The 14,319-nt window shown below is 33.4% G+C and overlaps 1 protein-coding gene across 5 annotated transcripts in view; it reads left to right on the forward strand.

Annotated features, from left to right (window-relative positions):
• si:ch73-63e15.2 (protein strawberry notch homolog 2) overlaps positions 1-14,319 on the forward strand; it is a 47,411-nt gene that overhangs the window by 11,316 nt on the left and 21,776 nt on the right. For 2 of the 5 annotated variants that reach the window (XM_051908001.1, XM_051908002.1), the window contains 3 exons: positions 2,576-2,758; positions 3,771-3,850; positions 9,416-9,533. In XM_051908001.1, coding sequence (XP_051763961.1) covers positions 2,657-2,758; positions 3,771-3,850; positions 9,416-9,533 — 300 coding nt within the window. In that variant the 5' untranslated portion in view covers positions 2,576-2,656. Of the gene's footprint in view, positions 1-2,575; positions 2,759-3,770; positions 3,851-8,992; positions 9,028-9,415; positions 9,534-14,319 lie in introns of those variants that run through there. The other 3 variants (XM_051908004.1, XM_051908003.1, XM_051908005.1) reach the window with 3 other exon arrangements.

The following is a 14,319-nucleotide window of genomic DNA, read 5'->3' on the forward strand; positions in this document are numbered from 1 at the left end:
TATCAGACAGGAACTTTTTGTCCAGACCTTAAAGGATTAGTTAACTTCAAAATTAAAATTTCCTGATAATTTACTCGCCCCCGTGTCATCCTATGTCTTTCATTCTTCAGTCAAAAATAAGTTAAGGTTTTTGGGAAATACATACATATACATATAGTGGACTTTAACGGCTATTAACGGGTTGAAGGTTCAAATTGCAGTTTCAATGCAGCTTCAAAGGGTTCTGCACGATCCCAGCCGAGGAATAAGGGTCTTAAATCCTGCAATGTTTTCCTCAAAAACCTTAATTTTTTTTTTCGACGGAAGAAAGAAACACATAAACATGGATGACATAGGTGTGAGTAAATTATCAGGAAATTTTAATTCTGATGTGAATTAATCCTTTAAACTTAAGTTCTTTTAGCTTGGTTGGTTTTGAAAGCCAAACCGAAGGATTTTCTTTCTTGTTTGAAGGAATTCCCCCTCCTTGTCTCCGCCAGTGCTGATTTTCATCCTATTTTTAGTAAATAATGAATCCTCCTAAATAATGAATCCTTTTATTGAAATACAGTGCGTTTAGATGCAACATGTTTGCAACATGATCAGTCCCAACACAGCAATTCTAATTAAATAATGTCAACTTTATCTTCAAACCTATTTTTAAAAAGGTTATTTATAGTAATAGTTTGCTGAATTCTTCAAGATTATTTTTCGCTAACTTCTCATTTCTTTTCTTTTTTACAGTTTATTTTTATACATTTGAAACAAATTGCAAACAAATACATAAACATTCCTTGAGAATAGCAGTGGCCCCATAACATACAGTATGGAGCAAAGAAAAAAGAAAGAAAACTCAAAAAATTATGAGATGGTCAAGTAAAAGGTAAAACAGGGAATATGTCCAAATTCCATACTGATTAGTTAATTTACAGTGCATCAAGATACATAATATCAAATATTGAGTTTCAATTGGAGTTTTGGCTTCCTTCTCTTTGAATACAACTTCCCAGTTTGTTTCCTTCAATAGGCCTTTTATGTGTTTTTTAATTTTCTGGAATGTTATTTCAAATAAACCAGTGTACGCTTTGTTCCTTGAAAATATCTATCCTGGGTGCTTTCTCATCTTTTTTTTCCCCTTGTCTTCCAGTAAAGATAATGGTGTTTTACTGGAAGAGGACATTTGGGAGCTCAATAGTAATCAGTATTGATTGTCTTTTGTGGCAGGGGGCTAGATAGATGGACACCTCCTCTTACTGGGATGCATTGACTGCCCAGGCATTCGATGGCGTACGAAATATGGATGTAACCTCTGAGTGTGTGGAGTGTTTTTAAAGACAACATGAAATCAAAATAATCTTGTTTACTTTCAGATGTCCCTGGTCTCATTATGCATGATTTATCAGTGCACATTATTAGAGAAAAACATATTGTATTCATAATCTTAGACTTTTTGCAACTTTTCTTTTCAGCTGACATAATCAAGGCTGTGCAGGTAGGGAAAAATAATATTAACCAATAAAATTAAATAATATTATTATTATTACCATTTCCTTTGTCTAAATGTGTGGTCCCATTTACTGTTGTTCTGCAAATTTTTCATGGGCGAGATCCGGTCATTTAGTTGGTCATGCAGATTCGTCACATTGACCAAGAGAAAGCTGCTTGGTTTGTAAGTGACTTCTGTATGAGTGGTGCTTCATACATCGCTCAATAGACAATGGACCTTTATTGCATGTGAAATTTTGCCGAAATTTGACTATTGTGACCGTGCCTTAATGTCCACTTAAATTTAATCTTTAAAAACAGGGATCATTTTCTAACACTGATAATAATAATAATAGAAATGATAATGATAGAAATGATAATAATGATGATAGTAATGATACTCAAAATGAATATCCTTTTTCTAGACTGTATATAATAATGTTGTGATGCCTCAATTCACTTATAGTTTTTTAGTTTAATTTATTTAAACAAAATAGTATAGAATTTTAATATCAGCCGTAACATGAAAATAACTATATCGGCTTGTTTATTGTTGCCTTTTGACTGTTCACTGGCATATTATCAACTTCCTAACAAGAAACACAAGTTGTTTTGTTCTTCAGGCTTCTGAGAATTTCCCTTGCATTTCATTTGTTGTCCCTTCATGTGATTCCAAGATGTTTGTTCTCTTAATTTTGAACTGCTCCATGTCTCAATTTTGTATGTTTACAAAGAACTCTATTTAAATATTATCCTTTTGTACATAACAGCCAGCACGTCTCTTATGTCTCAGGTCGCATAGTCAATGAAAGCTTTCATCAATGAAAGCCTTCATAAAGGTTGTCGTGTGAACCTTTACGCTCCTTTAGTTGATGATAATAGATCTATTCAGAGGGTTTGCAGAGCAGGAATGAATTATTTTATGTTATAATAATAACAATTCTGTCATCATTTATTCACCCTAGTGTTGTTCCAGATGACTATTTGTGTCAACTGAGTCTTTCTTCCTGTTGAGAGTCTTTACACTGACAGCATAACTGATTCTATATGGTCACCAACTTGTTTTTCCACCGTTATGGATGTGCCATGTCTACTGTGTTTGTGTACTCAGGTCATGGTGGGAAGACTTTGACCGGATCGCTTAGGTTTATACAGTGTGGGCTTCGGCCGTCATGTACGAGACTGCAGTCTGATGCCATCGCTCTCCATTCCGCCTGCTATGGACGGGCACAGCTTCTCACATTCAGACAGACCTCAGCTGGATGCCGGGGGGTTCGTCCTGCCCCCCCCTATGGTAACTCAGATTAGCTCTCTTTCATTTAGCATCATGTGTAAGTGTGTGAAAGTGGTCGCACCAATCACTAACATGACCTAGGTTCGAACCTTCAACCTTTTGGTTACCAGCCTGGATTGTTAACCACAACACTACACCACCCTCTCGGTATAGGATCAGCACATTTGTTGTGGCAAGACACAATGCTAAGCTACTGTACCTAGCCAAATACTCATAATCGTAATGTTCGTCACTAGTTTCCTTTTTCAAAAACTCGGGTCATTCATTCTGATATCTGGCAAAACCTCAAGACTTTGGTGTATGTGGGTGCCAGAATGACGTCTTTGTGGTGACAGAGTCATTTTAACAGTCGGTAGACACAATTCCTGATAAAGCGATGCTTTTTCTCGCTGTTTCATTCGAACACCTTTAACCTTGTACTGTGACAGTGTTCATTAAAATTCAAAGAAAAAGATGGTTTTAAACAGGAAAAAGGAACTGTAATGTCAAGATTTGGGCGGTGTTGGAGTACAGTGATGTCATCATGAGTTTAAATATTATTTGTGTAAATGAAGGGGGTTTCCTGTGGACACACATTTTGGATGTAGACAGAATGACTCACTATTTTTATGCAGGCTACATTTGGCTCTGCTCAACATTTTAATCGTTTTTTGTTTTGTTTTGTTTTTCCCGTTTTAGTTTCTGTTTGATTTGGTGTGTTCTTATTTTCGTTTTCACTTGGTGATTGTTAGTTTTAGTTTTTATGTGTAGTTTTTCTAGTAAATTTCCTTTTAAAAACGGCTTTAGTATTTATATAAATATAAATATGTTTAATGCCATCATTTTCATATTTTTTTTTTATTAGAATTTTAGTATAAAATTTTCATATCAGCTATTTTTTGGTTATCAGCCATAACATAATAGTTGTATCTACGCTTTTTAGTTTATTGTATCAGCCAGTAATTTAGTAGCGGTGCAATTCTACCTAACACCTAAACTTTCACCTCTAAACCTTTCACTTCCTCTATTTCAGAGCCACGTGTTTGCCAACAACCCTTGGAGCTTCCCCCATCAGACCTACAGCTTACCCTGTCCTGTGCAATCTGAAAACCAGTAAGTACCCAGACTTCTGTCTAATCATGATACCTGATAAGGATGATTGACTTGGAGTGTTTTCCAAACCTCTTGGAAACCTAAAAGTGAAGAAGAAACCAAAACTTTACTTAATTAGCATGTGTTCCTGGTGTTACTGTTCACGTTATTCCAAAGAAGAAAAAAAAACATTTTTGAATAAATGACTTTCGATTTTGGCTGCCCATATTTTGGTATGCAATGCCTTTTTTTTTTTTTTTTCAACTATCCAATCAATCCCTGACATTATCCCAGCTAGGCATGGGCTGGTTACCGGTTTCAAGGTATACCGCGGTTTGAAAACGTCACGGTTTCAAAACCACTCAAATTTTCCGTGATACCATTCCTGCGGTATGAGCTGTTTTTTATGTCTCGTCAAAGACAGAAAGTGCAGGAATCCCTCAGGCTGTGTGCAGGTAGAGAGTAACAGGACCACTCCCCCTCCGGTTGGTGCGAGTAGTCAGTCAGTCAACTGTGTGGATGGCCGAAGAAGGTGAACCCCTCGAAAAAGACGAAGGGGGTGGCTGGTAACTGTATGATGATTGAAATCGCGAAATGGCCTTAATCACTAAATAAACTGCAAAATGTGATGTTTTCTAATACATTAATTTCATGGACAGATTGCTTGAAACAGCACTGCACAAGCTTGCGCCACCATTTGCGGGACATTATTAACGTTTGCCAGGGTTCAAAGTGCCAAATGCGAGTAAAAATAGGCGCTGAAGCGGTGTTATTCACCAGTTGCCCGGTAACTTTTTAATGATTTTTGACGATGCATGGATGTGAGGATGTAATGTGTCTTAGTACGATCTTCAAATCGCAACGGTTGTGATGTAATTATTGTAGCTCAATGATTTAATGTTTGAAAGCAAGAAATGAAGACATCCATAAATGTTAGTATTGTAAATTTACTGTTGTTCTGTAAAATAAAAAGTAATATTAATTATTATTTATATCATATCATAATAACTATATTAATACTTTTTAATATATTCAGTATAACTATTAATACCTTCTTTTTTGTCTTTAGCTGATCACATGCCTGGCTCAACTTGACTTCAACTTTTTTGTTGTTGTTGAAGTGGAAAAAAATAGTTTTTTAGCCAGACATTTAAAAATTACACATTTTAGAGCTGTAACCACAGTACCGTGATAATGTGAAACCGTGATACTTTTGCTTAAGGTTATCATACCGTCAAAATCTCATACCGGCCCATGCCTAATTCCAACCTACATATGTATTTTGTTTCACTCACACATGCATCAGATTATGTAAGTAAAGTGACTTGCAAATGCCATTTGACGTTGTCTTTAAGAAAAGCGTGTTGCCATTGTATTGTGTCTACCATTTCCACAGGGGAAGCCCTTTTGCAAGTTGAGGCAGTGGTTTTCGGACTTATTTGGCGATAAAGGACTGTATTGCATTTGTAAGCTTGATACAGGATGTCACAACGAGTCTCTTCATGTCTACATGACCCAATAAGACACAAACTAAAACATCCCTAAACTTGACATGACATATGATAGGAACTTTATCACCCGGCTTGGTCTGTAATTTTAGTCTTCGCAGTGAAGCCCTTGCCACTCCATAATGACTTTTCCTAGAAATCTGTTCTGTTGCGACCCAGTTACACAAAAGACCTGACTCAGTGGGTTTTGTTTAAGAAAAGATTGCAAAGTTAAATGCCAACTTCAAGTTGACCCAAAAATAAAAATCCAGTTGTCATATAGTTTCCAAAACTTGAACTTTTTTTATTGCTGGAGGAACACAAAAGATGATATTTAAAAAAAATGTTATACAGTGAAAGTCAATGGGGTCCAAAAACAACACTGTTTGGACCCCATTGACTTTCACTGTATTAAATTTTTTTTTTTAAATATCATCTTTTGTGTTCCTCCAGCGATTCATTTCCTCCATTGACTTTCATTGTATGTACAAAAACTGTTTAAACATTCTATCTTATGCTACTTTTGCTATCAAAATGTCTGAAAAACAGCTCAAAGAATGTATACAATTCACCACGCATACTTCTCTAATGATGTGTCATCATTCGGGAACTGTTGCTATGTCTGATCATTTCATGTTTTCATGTGATCAGGTGCCATCAGAGGTCACGTGAAAGAAGGGGTGTTTTGTTTACAGAGACTGTGGGAAGTCCTCTCTGTATTTATAGCACACAGTAGCGTTTTGCCAAAGAAATATGGCACAGGGAAAAGAGGAGTACGAGATATATGTGAGCAAAGGTCAATGCGTTTGAAAACGTCGAAATAAGGGTCTCGGTTTTAGAAAGAATAACAGTTTGTGGTTGATGCTAGCGTCAGTGCTACATCCTGTCCACCCACTCCCTGGTGGAAAAAACATCGTGAAGCATTCACAGAATTTCATTGCTAGCTATGTGAGAACCTCTAATGGTGCTTTGAAATATATATATATGTGTGTATATATATATATATATATGTGTGTATATATATATATATATATATATATATATTATTTTTATTATTTTTTTTTTTTTTTTAAAGCATCACCTTTTGCAGACAGAATAGGAAAATACCAAACTTCATGGTTATCAGTTTATGCTTCATATTACATTCTTCCAGAGCAAGACACCAGATACCAATTTTCCCACTTTAATGAGTCATAGCTAAACAGATGATTCAAATCTCTTGGTGTTTTTAGTTCTGACAACATTGTTATTATATTATATTTTTAAATTGAAGCAAATATATTATTACTGTTGTTGCTGTTATTGTCATTAATAATAATAATTTGATGCACTATAATATTTTATATTTTAATATTCTAAATGTATTATTTTATATATATATATATATATATATATATATATAATATTTATATATAATATTTATATAATACTACTAAAATACTGTTCATATTATTATTTTTTTTTATTATATGATTAATAATAATGGCAAATGAAAAATAATGATATTAGGAATGATACCGATGATGATGATAATAATAACTAAAATTATTGTCATTATTATTAATTATTATTAATGATAAGAATACTTACTGTTAGTTAAAAATAAAACTAACAAATAATAATAATAATAATAATAATAATAATAATAATGGAAATAATAATTAAAATTGGATCAGTGATAGACAACCAGACAAGTAGGAATCTCACCGTTACAGTCGAAAATACTTCTGGTGCCATATTTAATTTAACACGATGAAAACAAGCATTGAAGGATAGTTGTACAGTCTGTTTAACATATTGTGTACCTGGTAGTTGAATGGGCAGCATATAAAGGTGTCTAGACTTGTATAGTGAATGTTGTTTACCTGATCGCCACAATCTGTCTGAAAGCACTAAAATAGTCAGACAAAAACAGAGGTTGTTTCAAGAGACTATATACTTTATTAGCATTTATTTACTAGACTGAAAATGATTTTATAGTCCATTTTCCTCCACCGTTTGCTGCAGATACAAGTGATTTTTCTCAGAGGGATATGATTACACAAGACAGAGACGGGGCATTATGGGATGGGTTCAGTGTTCCAGAGGTCAGTGCCGAGAGAGTCGTATTGTGTTGATGGAATGTGCCTGAATCGATGTGCCAAGCCTGCGGTGCAATATCATATGAAGGGGATTTCCATATAACCTCTGAGTCTGAGGATATTTAAATATGGACCATTTTATTTGAGGAACACAAATGCGCTGCACTGCAAATTCGTGGTTTTGTAATTAAAATGAATTAAATATTTACTTTACTTTATTAATAAATACCCCTGGTGTTATAGTGTAATGTAGTGCAAATTTGTTTTAAGAATCTTTTATTAAAATGCAACAACTTTCACCTGAAACAGTTACTTTTTATCTGTTGATGTAGCCAAGTCAGTATGAGCAAAATTTATATGAGCAAAGATTATAAAATTATATAAACCAGAAATATCATAGCCTAGCATGTTTCCATCCAATCAAATCCTGCATATATTAGGTACTACTTAATATTCCATTTCACTGATTTCAGATTTGCCATACACATTTCTTTGTTCATTAAAAATACATAACAAAACTATACTAATAGTATCAACAGTTATTGTCCATTTTGGTAGAATAATTTTTGCCAGATTGTCTTGGTTCAGTATGATGCATACAGTACCATTCAAAAGTTTGTGGTTGGTGAGATTTTTTTTAATGTTTTTGAAGGAAGTCTATTCTGCTCACCACGGCAGCATTTAATAATATCGATTATTATTGCATTTAATAGTTTTGATTAAAATTACAGTAAAAACAGTAATATTGTGAAATATTATTAGAATTTAAAAGAACTGTTTTCTATATGAATATATTTTAATATATAATATAGTTTATTCCTGTGATGATTTCCAGCATCATTTACTCCAGTCTTCATGATCATACTGATATGCTGATTTGCTGATCAAGAAACATTTCTGATTATTATCAATGTTGGAAACAGTTGTGCTGCTTAATATTTTTGTGGAAACATGATACATTTTCTCATGATTCTTTGATTTTTTTTTTTTTTTTTTTTTTGAAAGTTCAAAAGAACAGCATTTATTTGATATATAAATCATTTGACATTATAAAAGTCTTTACTGACACTTTTGATCATTTATGTGTCCATTTATGTATCCTTGCTAAATAAAATAAAATAAAATAAAAGAACAAAAACTGACCCTAAACTTTTGAACGGTAGTGTATATGTATATTATTCATCAAGTGGGTGCTTCTATTTTATGTTTTTATAATTTAATATAATTTAAAAAAAATTATAAAATTAAGTTACATAATCAGCACAACCATTTCAATGACAGATTGAAAATAATATACATTTTTCCTGTTACATAATTATTTATTTTGCACCATAATGCCTCTTTGTTTTACATTGTTCAACATTCTGTAACATTCTGTATATTTAGAAATGTTAAATCCCAGATGTTGAAAGTCACATATGCTCAATGGCAGCTTGCAGTCTAATATATCTTCCTAACTAGCAACGCAACAAAAATATCCACCTCGGAGTGAAGCTTCCTGAAATGTAATGTGGTGATTTCCTACAAAGTGAGAGACAGAGAACTGAAAGTGAATGTCACATGACGCGCATGACTCGTACGTATGGTAGTTAATGAATGAATGTCACATGATGGGAGGCCGTCGGTGGAGGTACTTTAATGATCTTAAACACACTGATACCTACAGTCTATTCAAATATACACATTTGTGAAACGCATAGTTCACACAAATTGAAAATGTAGTCATAATTTTCTTATTTTTTATGTACGGTCTCTTTAAATATGTGTTCTAATGTGTCATTCACATTGACTTGTTTATAATGTGCACTTATAAAAGTCATTGTGTGTATTTGTTTTTTTTTTATGTCCCATCCTGACTTTTTTCGGTCACATTGCTGTCATTAGGATGTGACTGTTTGTTTTCATGACACCAAAAACTGTGAATTTCCTCCTTCCTTTTTTTTGTTTACTCTGCTCGTGATCCGTCATGAAGCTAACTCCTAATGCTGCTCTTACATTCATTTTGTCTCATCTCTCAGGCAGCACCTTTTAAACGGCCAATCAGACATGCACACGGATTTGTTTCCCAATGGCCCCAGTGACTTCGACTTCGACTTCCCCGGCTTGGATCTCTCTCGGAATGGAGACCTCTTTCAGGTAAGGCCCTGCTGTTTGGGATGTTGGCGTGTCTTGAAGGCTTTGATCCTCCTCGTGTTGCGTTCACAGCTGATGAAATGGCGTCTAGACAGGATTAAGACTGTGTTTGTCATCTCACAAAGACTCGTCATTGATGAGCGGATATAGTTACATGGCTGTTTGAGAATTAAATATCTGTAGTATTTTTTTCTTTTTGTTGTCTTTTATAATTATCACAGTTTTGTATGTAAGTTTAAGTTTTCAGTTTTATCTTTATCTTTTTGAAGAGATTCAAGCACACAAAGTCTATAAATGGTGTTTGAGTGGATTAGACATAAAATTTTTTGCTACTAAATAACATTTTTTTTAGCTTCTGTAAAACAATCATGATTATGATTATTGCCATAAGCAAGCATTACCTATTTTGGGCAATATTGAGATCACAGCTATTTCACATAATCAGTCATTTATTGAACTTTAAAAAAGGGTCATGACATGGATTTTTTTTTATGATTTTAATATGTTCCTTGAGGTTCATTAAATTTTTTTTTGCACAAAAAGCTAGTTATTTGAATTTATAACATTTTAAATATAGATATTTTTGTTACAAAAACACATCGCTTCGCTTCAGAAGGCCTTTATTAACCCCCTGGAGTCGCATGGATTACTTTTTTTTTTTTTTTTTTTTTATGGATGGATGCATTATTTTTGGCTTCAAAATGCGGCCCCCCCATTCACAACCATTATAAACCTTGGAGGACTAAGGATATTTTTAATATATCTCTGATTGTGTTCATCTGAAAGAAGATAGTCATGTACACCTAGGATGGCTTGAGGGTGAGTAAATCATGGGATAATTTTCATTTTTGGGTGAACTATCCCTTTAAATTCTTTGTTTATAATGAGGAGGACATTTTAAGCTATGAAACTTGCAGGATGTTTTAATGGTACACAGACCTCTTATATGTCAAAAGATCAAGGCAAATTTGATCTCTCATGTCATGACCCCTTTAAACATATAGTTTTTCAGACAGGTGAAAAATATATTAAATGCAACTAGCCATATTATCATGTGAGTTTACAAAATAAATACACTTTTGCACAGTTGCACTCTCTGGTACTTTGTCACAAATCCATCCGTCGCTTGTACGAGTTGCCTGACATCTCAGTGTTTTGTGATGATTTTGTAATGATTGGAAGATTTTTTTTTTTTTTGGTGCCGCGTTTGGTACTGGATTGCCACGTCAGAACCATGTTTTGAAAGAGCAGGAGTGTAGAATGAGAAACCTTAACCCCAAAGAAACATTACAGCAAAAAAAAAAGCTCTTCATGTAAATATTTTTTCAAATATAAAACAGGTTTTTGAACAGGTTTTCCCCGTCTGCCATTGTTCCACTCTGCCATGCTTCCACTTTCATTTTTATGTAACAAATCATTTTTAAAAGAAAAGGTGCCTCCCAAACAGGACAGACCAAAAGACTCAAGCTGCCTGACATGATTCATTTCACTCATCACATTTGGACCTGCGTCCTGCCACCTATAAGTAGAACATAATGGGGATTAAATCTGGATCCACCCACTGTGTAGGAGTCAAGACACCAGCGACAAGTTTTCTGGCTCTGGGCAGCGCTGTAGCGCTTTAATCGCCACGCGTTCTGACACTGTAACAGAATCACTCAAGCAGTGGTTTCGGGTTCCCGCCTCACCGTAGCTAAGTTTAAGTGTTTGTAATATTACAGGAACATTACCTCAGTGACTAAATAAAGCTGTAATAAAATGACAAAAAATAAAGCTATATTAAGGCATATTGTCACCTGTTTGTGAGTGCGGGATGATGGGAAACTCACCAAAGAGAAAAACACTCAAGTGAAGAATTTAGACTGGATAATTAAGCCAAAAAGTATATTTATGGAATTATATTTATTGAATATTATATGAAGCTTGACAAATATTATTTAAATATTTTATAAATAAAAAATATTAGAATATTTATTATTTATTATTATATTATTTTGACTATATTTTATTTATATATATTTTATATGATACAGTATATTAATATTAATTATTAATATTAAATCATATTTTTTGCCTTTTTCCAATATTCAAAATATTTCTTCAATTTCAGAGAAAAGCTGACAAATATGATTTATTATTTAATATTAATATTAACATTTAATATTATTTAAATAAAATATTATTGTAATTTCATAATTATTACTTAATTTGGACATTTTTTTATTATGATTAATAAATAATTTTTCATATTTAAAATCATATTAATCATATTATCTTGAAAGTTAGATAAACTGACAAATAATTATTTACATATTTATTTAAATATTATATAAATAATCAATTATACAATTTTATTTAATATTATATTATTATTTTTGACTCTATATAGCAGAAATGGCTTTAAAATTTAAATAATGTGTTGTATATGTTTCTCTTGCTGTCCCTCCTCCAAGTTTCTCAATGTCTTAATGATTCATTGGAACAAACAGTTAAAAAACTGAATCTTGGAAATAAATCCAAATACCCAAATTTAATGATTTAGTGAGTTTAATTAGCAATGCTAAGGTCAAATAAAAAAGCACATTTTTATTAGTGTCAGATGAAATCTACTGTTTGCTTTGTCTAACGTCAGGGCTTTGGTCTAGTATAGTTGGATTTAAACGTGTCTGGGTGATTCAGACTCAAGAAAGGTGGATGGTGAGTAATACCCCCTCTGTTGTGGTTAGTGCCATGCTCTCCTTCAAGAGATCACAGTCATGGTGCCCAGCTGCTGCTAGGGAAGACACTCATGAGACAATGACAGTAGAGCCCTCCACTACTGCAGACTCAATCTGTAAATAAGCTTTCAAAGCTGTGAGCTTGTTCAGGATGTAGTTCCTCATCATGTAAAGCTTTTTCAGGATTTCCTCTTTTTGTTTAGACACGAGTTGTTGTTTACAGGATGTACGACCGTACAATCAAAATAAAGATGCACCACAAATCTTCTAGCCTCCCACCCACAGCTTGTTGCTCTATTTAAGATGCACAGGTTTGCTTAGTGATGGGTCCCTAGTTTTCCAATAACTGAGTAGTGATTTTGACTAGTTTATCCATCTTTTTTTTTAATTCTTTCTTTTTTTTTCAATAATATAAATTTATTATATTATACTATTAATAATACTATTAATTGTATTATTAGTATTATTTATACATTTTCATTATATATATATATAGTGATAAGTTTATATATTTTATATATATATATATATATATATATATAATTTATCAGTATTTAAATTCTATATTTTATAAATTTGATATATGCTGCATCATGTTTTGGACTTTTTTTTCTGCATTGTGGTGGATATTTATAATCTACATACAGTCAGGCTACATGTTAGCCTGGACAATGGATATTTTTGTGTATTTGAAGTTAAGGGTTTGTTGACATTAATTTATACTTTTTTTTCCCCCCTTTTTTTCTCATTATATATTTAAACCACATTGACATTAGGTAGTGGATGTGAATGATCACACAGCAATCTCACATCAACTCTTTTTAGCTTCTTTCTGTTGATCATCACCTGTCACATGTATTGTAGTCATGCACCTGCCCTGAGATTGTAGAAAAGTGTGCAGCTGTGCAAAAGCACAGAGCTCTACTGAACCCAGCCTAGTGCATGAAGAGACAGTGGCTAAACTAGAAAATGCACTGATTCTGTATACGCTCATGCATGCACCTGCATTTATAAGCAATACGAAATGTAGTAATGAATGCAGGTGCATTACAAATGCGCATAGTGATTTTTTTAAATGTATTTTTTTATTTTTTTTTCCTAGCACAGCTTTGCATTTTGCTTCTAATTGACTAAAAATATTATTTTTAAGGACAAAGGAGGCATTTTCATGAGCTAAAATATTCATTTGCTTCTCTGTTTCGTGAGTGGAAGCATTCCTCTTGTTTTTTTTTGCTTTGATGAACACGTAAGAAGTCACTGTGTTTCGCAAACTAAAGAAAAAGAGATCTTACCTGAACTCTACAACACAAGAGAATGTGAAACCGCAGGCCGACCACAAAGCTCACATCTACATGCATTTGCGTACTCCTGTCACAGGCACGTTTTGTAGGGCATGCATCATCATCGTCATCTCTGGGAGGGTCTTTGGAACGCCTTTTTTTCCCCCTCATGAACTACTTAAAGCATTTGAACACTCTGCAGAGATTCATTTAAATGTTCAGATGGCTTTAGGTGGGAGGTTGCCAAAATTAAATTGCTGTAAGTGGATTTTAGAGGAAACGTGCAGTTGTTAATTTAGCCTACACCATTTAGACTTAACTGGAAGCCATTTTCCTGTACACCTTCAAGGAAGGAAGATTAATCTGTTTATCTTCCTCATTGCATTTCTTTCATTAAGTGTCTTGGATATCTATTTTAAAAAGTCAGTTGTTTTAAACAATCAAATTTTTCCCAGCCTTGCATTGGTTACTATGTAAAAAAAAAAAAAAAAAAAAAAAAAAAAATATATATATATATATATATATATGCGTGTGTCTGTGTATATAAACTTTTTCATCACTTGCCCACCGTGGCACAGAGGCCATTTTTTTTTTCGTTTAACACGTTAAAAATATTTAACACAATTAACGAGGTATCCGTTTTTCTGCGTTATATGATCAAGCTCTAATTCATGCAAATACTTTTAAATCATTCAAGCACGACAAGACAAAGGAGAACACACTGTCTGTGAATGTCCTGCCTATGTGACACACACACAAAACGCGTGCCAGTATTGAGTTCTATTCCACGCT

Source organism: Ctenopharyngodon idella, chromosome 10 (genome assembly GCF_019924925.1).
Source record: "Ctenopharyngodon idella isolate HZGC_01 chromosome 10, HZGC01, whole genome shotgun sequence".
Taxonomy (NCBI): Eukaryota; Metazoa; Chordata; class Actinopteri; order Cypriniformes; family Xenocyprididae; genus Ctenopharyngodon; species Ctenopharyngodon idella.